Genomic DNA, 12670 nt, shown 5'->3' with positions numbered 1-12670 from the left:
AAAGACACTAGTTTCCACTGTGCCTTATTGTCCCACAGGAAAAAGAAACACCAGCGTTAAAGCGCACCTACAACCCCCCAGAATATCACAATGCTCGGAGTTAAGGGTGGCACGTAACAATATAGCATACGGTTGAACATTTCTGTTATTCAGATACTGTAGTAGACACAAAATATTTGATTGTGAGAAAGAGTTATATTGGTGCCAAAGAGCCATAAAGCATCCAGAATAAGAATATATAGATAGCTTTTAATGTATGAAGTGATGTGTGTGTGTGTGTGTGTGTGTGTGTGTGTGTGTGTGTGTAGCCCTTTCTAAAGTGATAAAAAAACAAATATTTATGCTTCAAGTAGGAGACGGCCAGAAAATGTCACATCTAAATAATAATTTATCACTATTTCAAGTACTTTGAATGAATAAAAAAACCTTTGAAAATTAGTGTTTTATTTAAGAAACCTAAGGTTATGAAGTTCATTGTATTCTTTGTTAGCAACCACTTCATAGGAGAAACAAAATAAATATGCATGGAGTGTGCCCTATACAAGCATTCAACATTCCTAAGCAGTTTATCATCAGTTTCCTTTGCCTCTCCAAGTAGAACACCAAAGTTTTCCAACATAAACTATGAAAAAGATCATACTTTACTTACAGAATGAACTAAAAATAGACCAACTTTTGGAAGGATAGCCGCATTAAGCTTTCTATACTGAAAGAACAAATCTGATGAAGCAAGGTATATGCCACAATTAGTATATTTGGTAACATGTAGCACTTATTTTAAAAACAACAACCACAGATCATTTAATTTCAATATATACACAAAAAACAAAAATGGGACCCTGAATCATCTACCCCCCCCCAAAAAAAAATATCTGGTGTCACACATCAGAATTTGCTTATTTATCTGAGGCAAACAGACAAGTAAGCATATGATTTGAAGTTTGTCAGACTAACTACAAATTTATACTACTTTAATTTAAAATACTAACAAAAGTAGTATAACCTCAATCCACTTCTTGGGACTTTCAACTGCTGAATAAGTTTCCCCACACTTATTAACTATGCTATCATGGCTTTTAAAACAAAAGTTGCAAACCTCCATCAATAACTAGAACTTGGCCTGTTACATACGGAGACTCCAGAAGAAACGCAACAGCTTCGGCAACTTCATGAGGCTCCCCAAATCGTCCAAGGGGAATAGTTTTCTTCAACTGCTCTTCTTTCAAGTGTGTTGTCATATCTGTGTGAATAAAGCCTAACATTTGGGGGGGGGAGAGAAAATATGTTTATGAAATAAGACCGTCAAATCCTGATAAAACTATCATCACAACTATATAGTTTCCTGAGCTCAAGAGTCATAAGTCTGTCAAAATGCAAAGCATAGTTGCACAACTAAAAACCATTTAAGGAAAGAAATATTTGTGTATTCAAACTTATCTGAAACTTCTTGAAACTGGAAACGTCAGTCCAGAAACTGTGACAAATTTTACGCATCCAAATTCTTACATATATAGCCCCATTCTAACCATGTTTGTTTCACATTAAGTCCCACTACTGATTTCAATGAGGTGTACCTCTAAAACTATATCAAACCAACTTAGCTATTGTTTAAAGCATGTTGATGCATGCCACTTAACTCCTCCCATACTCCTGCTGCATTGCTAGGAGCTAAGCCATGGTTTGGCTTAGCATTACATCGAAACCCAGGCCTATGGTTGGTTTTCCCCAAACCATCCATGGGTGGTAACCTGACAGCAAGCCTTCATACAGCTTGTGGTTTGCTTGGAGGGAAAGAAACACCAAGCCTGGGTTCAGCTGTAATGGTAAGTCAAACCCTGATTTAGTTCTTGGCAACAAACCAGCAACAAGTGTGAGAGAGAAGCAAAGTACCTGCAGTTTTAGCACTGTGCACCTTTAAACTATATTTAAGTTTAACTGTGATTTAAAATGCTGCGCAAGCCAAGCCAGTTTAAACTTATTTAAACTAAAGAATACAGAGGGCCTGGTTCAGGTGCCACTTCTGTTCCCTATCTTATCACACATGGAGTTTGGATGGCTGGAGTAGCAATCTCAGCCTTGCAGAGTCCACAGAATCTTTGGGAGTTCTCTTATCAAACCAGGGTTTTACCTTACTGTGAAAAGCACGTCCTGTGTTCAAATGACTGCATGCTCAGCCACTATAGACATGAACTTATACATTTAATGATGGGCAGAAAACAAGTCCAAGATATGTTTCCAACTTGCATCAAGTTAAGGTTTGGAGTGAAAGAGAAGATCAGGTTCCATATTTAGGCCACTAGAGCCCATGCTTTCCACTACAGTCTCTGCAAGCTGACAGAAACATTGTTATGGAAAGGTGCACTGCACTATAAAATAAGTACAAAGCAATTCCTACACAGATATCCTTAGCAGGATAAAATCACAGAACATCAGAATTGAATAAAATGAAGAGAGACAGTGCATTTGGAATGCCTTGGGTTGAGGTTGGAGGTTAAATTCTCACATCCAAGGACTTGACTTAGTGTGTTGCTAGAGGCTTGCTGAGATGTCAAAAGGTGTTAATATTCAAAATGAAATCTTGCTGTGGTTAGTAGGGACACACTCAAACTGAGTTGTTCAAGGTAAACTACAGGAGTTAATGCAAGAGCTCCACCTGCTGCATGTGTACATACATAAAAGTATTAAGGCTGTTTGTATTTTGCCAAGCAGATAATGATTCATCTGTTCAGTCATGCAGTCACCACACAGTTATGCTTTAGGAAAAAAGAAAATTTTAGAAATGTTTTTACTAAGGCAAAACAGTTTGAAAACTGTATCTGCATGAATCCGAAGCGGTGGGAAAACAAGCTGAACTTTTAACATGACAAGACAGAGGCACTATGAGTCAGTAGTTTCCATGTCCAAGAAACTGGTCAATTGCCTACCCTGGATGTGGTTACACTCCCCCGAAAGAGCAGGTTTAGAGTTTAGGGGTGCTTCTGGATCCAGCCCTGCAGTTGGAGACTCCGGTAGCCTCAGTGGCTCGAAATGCCTTTTACCAACTCTACTTGGTTTGTTGGCTTCGGCCACTCCTGGACCAGAAAAGCCTGGCTAAAGTAGCTCATGCATTGGCTACTTCATGACTAGATTGCTGCAATGCACTATGAGGGGCTTCCCTTGCACCTGATCTGGAAACTTCAGTTAGTTCAGAACGCTACAGCATAACTGCTGACAGGAGGCAGAATATAACAACTATGCTCAGAGAACTGCACTGGCTGCTGATTTGCTACTGGGCCAAGTTCAAGGTGTTACTATTATGATATGAGATTGTCTTACCCCATAGATCAGGCATCCCCAAACTGCAGCCCTCCAGATCTTTTGGCCTACAACTCCCATGATCCCTAGCTAACAGGATAGGAATTGTAGTCCAAAACATCTGGTGGGCCGAAGTTTGGGGGTGCCTGCCATAGATCCTCACTCAAGTGTTACTCAACTCAAATTTTTAGTGCAGCAGCACCTACACTTTGGAACTCCCTGCCTGTACCCTCACTGTACTCTTTTTGGCACTTGCTTAAAACATTCTTATTTAGACAAGCCTATCTAGATGATGATGATGTTGTTGTTTCTTCGCAGCTTTTCACTCACATGAGTCACAAAGCAGCTTACATATCATAAATAACAACATAGTAGAACATCACAACCACAACATAAACCATATAAAGTAAATAACAAATCATCAGTAAAACAACTACAGTGGTACCTCGACTTGTGAATTTAATCTGTTCCGAAGGCACCTTCGTAAGTCGAAAAATTCTTAAGTCGAAAAACGCCATTGGAAACGTGATTTCCCATAGGAATGCATTGAAAACGGAAAAATTCATAAGTAGAAGCAACCCTATCTAAAAATTCATAAGTCGAAAAATCCCTATCTAAAACCGCCGCGGGTTTTTTTCCGGATGTCGAGACATTCGTAAGTCGAAAAATTCGGTTGTTGAGTCGTTCGTAAGTCGAGGTACCACTGTACCTTGTACAGAACACTAATAACAGAACAACTTTTAAAAATCGGCTAAACAGAACAACCACAAGAGAAGTCATTTTATAAAACTCACAAGGCATTGCAGTAATCATAATCCACAAAACAATGCTAGCAACATTAACAACCAAAAACAAACTAAGCACTGCTGAATTCACACACGCGCGCACACACTCCCCATCCCCATGACTCACAGTCTTCCACCCAGTTCATTACAACACACACACACATAATGCCTGTGGCAGCAACACCATTCTGAAGGCCCCTAGGGATCCAAGGGCTGGAGGGTGCGGCAAGGCAGGTGGAAAACTCCCATTGCCCCTGACTATTGGCCATGATGACTGAGATTGACTAGAGTTGGAGTCCAACAACATCTGGAGCAGGGGTAGGCAACCTAAGGCTCATGGGCCACAAGTGGCCCATGGGGGTTGTCTAACCAGCCCACAAGCGCCCCCGAACTGAGCCTCCCGCTCGGCAAGTCCCCGTGTGCTGCGCTAAACTGGCACAACACGGCGCGGGGACTCACTTCCGTTGCGCCAGAAATCGTGTCTGCGCAGACACCAGAAATTGTGGGTGCGCACACTCACACGTGCGTGCAACCCGGCGCATGGAGGGATCTCCGCTGGAGTGAACCAGTCCAGGCAAAGTAAATCTTGCCAACCCGAGAGGGTCAAAGGTTCCCCACCGTTGCTTAACCTGTTAAGTATGTAACTGATGCAATTATTGGACTGATATCAATATTGTGCATTACATTCAGTATATAAGGACCTGAAAGCGTCTGATCTTACATACTGATTCACATCTGACAGTTGAACTAAAAACTAACCTGGAGCAACCATGTTGACTCGAATGTTCTTTCTTGCTATTTCTTTAGCAAGAGAGCGTGAAAATCCAACTAATCCTGCCTTGCTGGCACTGTATACACTCTGACCAGAATTGCCCTTCAGCCCAACGATACTTCCTAAAATAAACGAAAGGGAAAGACAGGCAAAGGCAAAGTTTAGGAACTATAATCAGAACTGGGGTTTTTTAATAGTAGCTGTACCGATCTTTAACTTTTAACTAAATATTTTAATGCCTTATCTTTTTGCCTAATGTATATGAAGGCCTTATGCTGAAAAGCAAGCATGCACTTAATACTTAAGGCATTACAGATACTGTTACAGTCCCAGCTATATGAAAATACAAGTGAGAACCCAAACCCTTGCAATAGGGTGGTCCCTTCCTGGTTCATGAGGATGGGTTCTTGTTAAGTCGCCATCGGTTTGCTGCGGTAATGCACAAGGCAATCACAGCATTTATATAGGAGAACTTGTAACATACCATACATAACATACCACACATTGATTCTTGAAAAATTAGTATCAGTTGAAAATAATCGTATTTATTTAGGCAGACACACCTATGTTAACAATAGCTCCACCTTGCTGCTGAATCATACCCTTCACAGCAGCTTTGCATGTCAACATTGTCCCCAAAAGATTGGTCTGAAGCTGGGCTAGCATATCATCAGCCTTGGTTCGCAACAACAAGCCATCTCTAATATTAAAAAAATGACAGTGGTGAATAGAAATACTATTTAGACTCATGAAAGAAACAGGCCAATATAGTCAAGCATAATTAATTACAATACACTGAAAAATATAACAATTTCAGCCACTTTGCTAATAATAATATATTGTTTAAAACTAGAAAAAACACTGAAGTGCAAAACTAAATGAGTTCATTATGAAGTTGAGTACCCTATGTTGTTTTATTAAAAACTAATAATCTGAATTGGCAATATTTGCTTTATTAGTAGGGATACTCCAGAATGTTTTATCTATGCACCTTTGCCCACTAGAAGTCACCCTGTAACTGTAGTGAATTATAACAATCCCTAAAGGCTGACCCAGAATATGGATTATGCTATTGTTTAAACAAGTCATTTAAGATGAAGGTAGATAAAGAGCCCCTCCAAAATCAGCTTTTGATCAGTATAAAGGCTGCAAATGAAACAGTCCTTATAGGATAATGAAATGTTAATTCAACTATCGTAAGTCAAAGAATATCAAATCAATCTAATGAAATTTGTTCCAAATGTTTTTAGATACAAATTAAATCTTTGATTTTAAACTCTCTCTGAAACAAAATAAACCACACTATTTTATACCTGTATATTTATTTATGTTAGGTATTTTCAAAAGTGTACCTTTGACAGAAGCTTAAATTGGAAACTAACCTGTTGATACCTGCAGCATTAACCAGATAGTTTATTTGACCTAAACTCGTCTCCATTTCTTTAAACACATTTTGGATGTCTTCTTCTTTGGAAACATCACATCTAAATGCTAGATGATCTGCTGTGTTGACACAAAGTCCGCAATAAGATACAAACTTTCTCAAACATTCAGAGACTGCAAGTATCATAAATACAGACACAGAGCTGTTAGCTACGTAACATGTGGATTCTAGAAAATAATGTACGGTACTAATTATATGATTGGAAAAGAAGTCTGATACTGACAGAGTACACATTTTTACATTACAAAGAACCAACAATTCCCCAAGACACTCCAACTGTTAACCAGACCCTTATTTTATTTTATACTATATTATGTAGGGGTTGTACTATCACATCTGCAAGATTCAAATTCAGTATAAAATAATCATGCTACTTTATTTAACACACATGTATTACTTTAATAGTTCAACACATTTTGCAAAAACACTAAGGTATACATACCTCCCAAGTTCTTTGCAGTAGTTTGAGCTCTATCCAGATTTCTGGCAATAATGGCCAGGCAATATCCTTTCTGTGCTAGCAGTTGTGCAACAGCATGGCCAATTCCCCGAGATCCTCCAAAAATGGCACAGACCTTTGACATCTTCAATGAACAGTTAACAAAATACATGTATTGATACCGGTAGTACCAACAGACAAAATGTGTGTTGGGATTACATTTATTATACTGGCAGGAAAAGATGGAAGAGTCATAAATTGTACAGAATGTTTACATGTTACAGGGGGTTTTGCAATTATTTTTTATTGTTTTTATTATCTTTTAGCCAGTGCTATCACAGGGGTGGCCAAATTTATACACCCTACAGATGTTGTGGCCTACAATTCCCACCATCCCTGACCACTGAGTTGCAGTCTAGCATCTGGAGGGCTGTACATTCCAAAGCCTGTTGGAGTCTATATCTTCTGGAAGGCAAATTGGCTATTACTGCCAGAGAAGTTACCCTTCTCCTCCAAGTATTACAACAGGGACTGGTGAACTCCCACAGAAATGTGACTTGACCCATTATTACCTTACCTAAGTCTAGCCCAACATACTGCTTCATTTGCACCCTGGCTTGCAATGTGTTGCCATCACACTTCATATTCTATTTTGATATTGATAAATTAAAGCACCGTGTTTTCAGACCTTATTAATATTTAAGAAATGTTGGTGTGCATCTTTTCCCAATTTCAGATTTCTGGGTGTTCTGGAAATACTTCAGTGATTCTGACACATCTGTCAGACAGACCTAAGGATCTTTATGTAGATAGAAGATAGATATTCTATCTACACACACACACACACACACACATATACAGAGAGAGTGTGTACCAATGTACAAACAACTTATTACAGGATGCATAAGAGGCTAACAAGACAGACAAGCTTTGCCACAGAAGCAAATCATTCCATTCATGCCCACCTGCCTGTGTCACTCAAAAACCTTTTTGCTTACATAATTACAAAACTAGTGCCAGGTGTGTGGTTAACATTGCCCTGCACTCCTCTCATACTCTTAAAGTGCTTGAAGTTCAAATCAGCAAGCCACTTAAAGGAGACTACTTTATAACCATATTGACATAACCTCCCTTAGTGTAAACATAGTGTAACCACAACCCATACACTAGTCCTGAAATGGATATGAAGTGGAATTGCTTTGAAGTGATAAATGCTGCCTGAAACGTGTATGATACGGTCTATTTCTATGGCATTGTCTGCCTACTCTTAGCCTTTTGCATTTCTTTTGTGAAGTGCTGTACAAATAGGAAGTGGAAATGGAAAATCAATGGGAATATTTAAACACCCAAATATGCCTGTGTTTTGTGCTAGGGTAAAATCTGATTTTCAGCTGCGCAGTAACTTATTTGTTCACTTAATCTTTCAAAGTTTCTAAACCAAACATATCAGTCACATGAAAAATTGTCTGGAGAAATAAAAAAGGGTTAGCATAAAGATCAGGACAAATATCAGACCAACCCAAGGTGGCTTGAAAAATCAGTTTGAGGCTGGGAAGGTGGGTACTAAATCAAAGTGGCATGTCTACTAGATCACCATTATCTACATAATCTGTTTAGTATCTTAACTTTTGTATACAGTGTTTTAAAATACTATTGTATTTTTATTTTATTGATTTATCTTTGTGATTTTTTTTATTACAATCAAGCAGTGTAAAGTCTTATGGACTACATAAATAAATTAACATTCTTTGGAGCCACTACAAAGAACAGAGGGAGGTGTGTCTATCTAAACATATTGCTTTCGCAAATATTCAGGTTCTAACCACTGTTAAAAAGTTATGAAGAAAATTTTAAATCAATGGCTTTATTTTTGCCAAGTAACAAGCCCTAGTTGATATGAAAATAAATTGAACCATACTTAATGTATTTAAAGGGAGAAAAAGTAATAAACAGTGAAAGTCTCCACTGAACTACCGTGTTTCCCCTTTTTTAAGACGTAGTCATAAAGTAAGCCATGGCAGCATTTTTAAGCTTTTGCGAAAGATAAGACATACCCCGAAAATAAGACATACCTCCATGCCGTGTATGAAAACTAACACCCTCCTTATGGCCACTACTGGCAGTAAGATGTTGCTGAATTAGACTGAGATCCTATGTAAGTGACTAGATTTTGGATTTTAAAAGCGAGACCGCCGAGCGCCCCAGCCAGCCAGCGGGACCCAGTCAGCCAGGGGGGCCTGGGAAGCGGCTGCTGTTGTAGTGGTGAGCGCGCGGAGCGCCCGGCTGAGGAGAACTGCCGCCCGGAACCGGCTGCTGCGGAGCGGAGCGCTCCGCAGCGCCGAGCGCTCAGAGCGCCCAGCAGCACCGGGCGGAGCGCCGAAGCCAGCGGCCTCGCCTCCGCCCGGCTGAGAAGACCTCCCGCCCCGCCGCCCGGAACGGCTGCTGCAGAGCGGAGCGCTCCGCAGCGCCGGGCGCTCAGAGCGCCCAGCAGCACCGGGCGGAGCGCCGAAGCCAGCGGCCTCGCCTCCGCCCAGCTGAGGAGACCTCCCGCCCTGCCGCCTGGAACGGCTGCTGTAGAGCGGAGCGCTCCGCACCGCCGAGCGCTCAGAGCGCCCAGCAGCACCGGGCGGAGCGCCGAAGCCAGCGGCCTCGCCTCCGCCCGGCTGAGAAGACCTCCCGCCCCGCCGCCCGGAACGGCTGCTGCAGAGCGGAGCGCTCCGCAGCGCCGGGCGCTCAGAGCGCCCAGCAGCACCGGGCGGAGCGCCGAAGCCAGCGGCCTCGCCTCCGCCCAGCTGAGGAGACCTCCCGCCCTGCCGCCTGGAACGGCTGCTGTAGAGCGGAGCGCTCCGCACCGCCGAGCGCTCAGAGCGCCCAGCAGCACCGGGCGGAGCGCCGAAGCCAGCGGCCTCGCCTCCGCCCAGCTGAGGAGACCTCCCGCCCTGCCGCCCGGAACGGCTGCTGTAGAGCGGAGCGCTCCGCAGCGCCGAGCGCTCAGAGCGCCCAGCAGCACCGGGCGGAGCGCCGAAGCCAGCGGCCCCGCCTCCGCCCGGCTGAGGAGACCTCCCACCCTGCCGCCCGGAACGGCTGCTGCAGAGCGGAGCGCTCCGCAGCGCCGAGCGCTCAGCAGCACCGGGTGGAGCACCGGAGGCAGCGGCCGGCCGGCCGGCAGGAACCAGCTGCTGGAGCGCGCAGAGCGCTCAGCAGCTCAGAGCACCCGGCAGCGCCAGACAGAGCGCCGGAGCCAGCGGTCTTGCCTCTGCCCGGCCAAGGAGGCTTGCTGTCCCGCTGCCCAGAACCAGCTGCTGGAGCGCGCGGAGCACTCAGCAGCTCAGAGCACCCAGCAGAGCCCTCGTCCCTTTCTTCTGAAATCTTTGTGCATACATTGTATTGTTCTAATACATACAACAGCCTTGTCAGGTAGGACAGAGCTCAGCAACGCTGCGCGTAGTGCCCAGCAGCACCCCGAGCCAGCGGCCTGGCCCAGCCGAGGAGACCATAAGACACCCCACCAAAAATAAGCCACCCTGTGTTTTTTTAAGGAAAAAAAGTTATAAGACGGTGTCTTAAAAAAGGGGAAACACGGTAGGTGCCACAGTTAAAACCTACTTTAAAATCACTGTTTTGTTGCTTATTGCAAAATGTGGAAAGTGCCCTTTCCCTTCAACCCAGGTAAGTGTTAATAAACCCAGGTAAGCGTTAATAACAGCATTTCCTTCCCAATGAGGAGAGGCAGAGGTTGTATGGGAGAGTTGCTGAGCCTACCATCCTATGTACTTTTGTGGAATGAATGCCCATTAAACACAATGGGATTTACTTCTGAGCAGACCTGTGAAAGACTGCACCTTTCCTCAGAGTTTCAAGTTCTTGTATTTTCAATAGGGGCTCAGTCTCCAGTTAGAAGACCTTCTCCTGCAGCAAATAATTTCAATTTTGAGGAGGAAATGCAAGGCCCACTGAAGTCGATGGTAAAGTATTTTCCCAACTCCTAAAACAGCTTCACACAAGATGTGAAATGGACGCCCCAAAAGACATGGCTTTGTCCCAAGCACTTCTCCTCACACTCCGTCACCAAAAAACAGAGCAGGACAATAAAGTTGCTACAGTTCCCTGCCTTCCTCTGGCAGCTGTGCATTGGAGAGCAATTGCAAGCTGCAGCCGCTAACAGTCATTTATATCCACATTATATAAACTTAATAAATTATAACAATAAAAATTTATAGAAAAACGCTCCCCCTAGGTTTCTCCGGGGGGGGGGGGTAACCTTCTCCCCAAGCGTTAAGGATCGTCCTCCCAACGGCCACGCAAAGCAGCGACGACGAATTCCCTGCCGTGCTCCTTGGCAGCAAAAGCGCGGGTCCTTCACACGACGACGACGCTCTCTGCACGCGCTTATAGCGAACAGGTGCGCATGCGCATATAGCAATTAAAAGGAAGGGAGCCGCGGCTGCGTCGCCTGGAGCAACGGCCGCTTGGGAAAGGTTAACGCCATAAACGCGCCGCGAGGGGGCAGCAGCACCGAACAAAATCCAGCGGAATCCTGGAAGCGAGGGTTGCCGAAAGCGGCAGCGGAGAAAAAACCCTGGCCTGCCCGACCGTGTGAAGTCATTAACTCGGTGTCTAAGCTTGGGCTATGCCGGGGATGCGAGCCTTCCCGCCTTTCCTTACCTTGTGGCAGAGCTCGGGCGGACGGAGGCCTATCCGTCAGGCGTCTGTACTTTTAAACGTGAACTACCGTTCCCAGCATACACCGCGCTTCATATGCCTTAGGGCCGAATACGTCGTAGAGGGGTAGTCTGGGGGTTGTAGTTCGTTCTCTCGCAGTGGGTGCTGGGATGTTGCTCAGGGCCGAATTCGACGGCTGCAAACTCTTGTTAGGCTTTCGGCAGCCTCTGCGTTTTTGGAAACAGGCGCGTTAACCACTAGACGGTGCAGCCGCGGCTTGTCCTCCTTTCTTCGCCCCAGGAGGCATCATTTCCCATGTGCTCCTACTGTCGCATCTCTTGGGCTACTGTCGTGGCGTCCGCTTTCCTTCCACTGCCCGAAAGCGGCGCATATACTGTGTTGCAAAGTGCAATATGTAAATACATCTGCGTTGACTCTTTGGACAGAGGCGTTATGCAACTAGCACCACCACTCAAAAAAAACAAAAACCAAGGAGATAAGTAACTCTACTACCTTTAGAAGACGTCTGAAGGCAGCCCTGTATAGGGAAATTTGTTAATGTTTAATGTTTTATCCTGTTTATGTTTATGTTGGAAGCCGTCCAGAGTGGCTGGGGCAACGCACTCAGATGGACGGGATATAAATATCGTCATGGAACGGACGGTCCTTATTTTCATCAGATCCCCACTTAGACAGGAAGCTGCATTGGTCACAATTTTATTATTATAAATCAAATTAAAAGTACTTTAACCTGCCTGAAGGACAGGGTGAAGAAGATCTCAACAGAATCCAGTATCCTCTTTGGGATATTTCCATTTCCATTATCATTAGTTCTCCAAAAAAACTGTGTCCGTCTTCCGCAAAGATGGCTCACAACATGCTTAAACTTAAGTCAACACGCAAATGATTTCACACAAACAAGCCAACTACTGTAAACAATCAAGTCTAGCTGCAGACACTTCAAACTTGCTTTGTTCCCCACACAAATTTATCTTTAAAGAGCTGGTGCTATTTCTTTTAGTAGCATGGCAGTGACATGGAAGAAAGGACACCTATGAAATTTCTTCCTGACACAAAGCTCTTTAAAGAATGAGTTCATGGGTAGATGAACTTGTGACCCATATGATCTTAGATGATCCATTCACTGGTAAGTATTGGTTCAGTCTCCAGGTAGGGCTGTGAGAGACCCCTGTCTAAAACACCTTAAAAGTGTAGTCCAGCAGCAAAAACCACACTGAACTAGATGGAGCAATTGTCTGACTTGGTATAAGCCA

The 12670-nt window shown here is 43.8% G+C and overlaps 1 protein-coding gene across 7 annotated transcripts in view; it reads right to left on the bottom strand.

Annotated features, from left to right (window-relative positions):
• CBR4 (carbonyl reductase 4) overlaps positions 1-11913 on the bottom strand; it is a 32742-nt gene extending 20829 nt beyond the window's left edge. For 2 of the 7 annotated variants that reach the window (XR_015947546.1, XR_015947548.1), the window contains exons 1-7: positions 11400-11913; positions 6738-6879; positions 6234-6354; positions 5415-5551; positions 4839-4973; positions 1132-1255; positions 650-720 (exon numbers count right to left, since the gene is read on the bottom strand). Coding sequence is in view for 3 of the 7 variants with exons in the window: in XM_035113936.3 (XP_034969827.2) it covers positions 1077-1255; positions 4839-4973; positions 5415-5551; positions 6234-6354; positions 6738-6879 (714 nt within the window). In the remaining 4 variants the exon portion in view is untranslated. The other 5 variants (XR_015947549.1, XM_088660000.1, XR_015947545.1 and 2 more) reach the window with 5 other exon arrangements.
• Between the last annotated feature and the right edge of the window lie 757 nt (positions 11914-12670).

The sequence above is a fragment of the Zootoca vivipara genome, chromosome Z1 (genome assembly GCF_965207765.1).
Source record: "Zootoca vivipara chromosome Z1, rZooViv2.hap1.1, whole genome shotgun sequence".
Taxonomy (NCBI): domain Eukaryota; kingdom Metazoa; phylum Chordata; class Lepidosauria; order Squamata; family Lacertidae; genus Zootoca; species Zootoca vivipara.
This window is presented reverse-complemented; position numbering and strand designations above follow the sequence as displayed.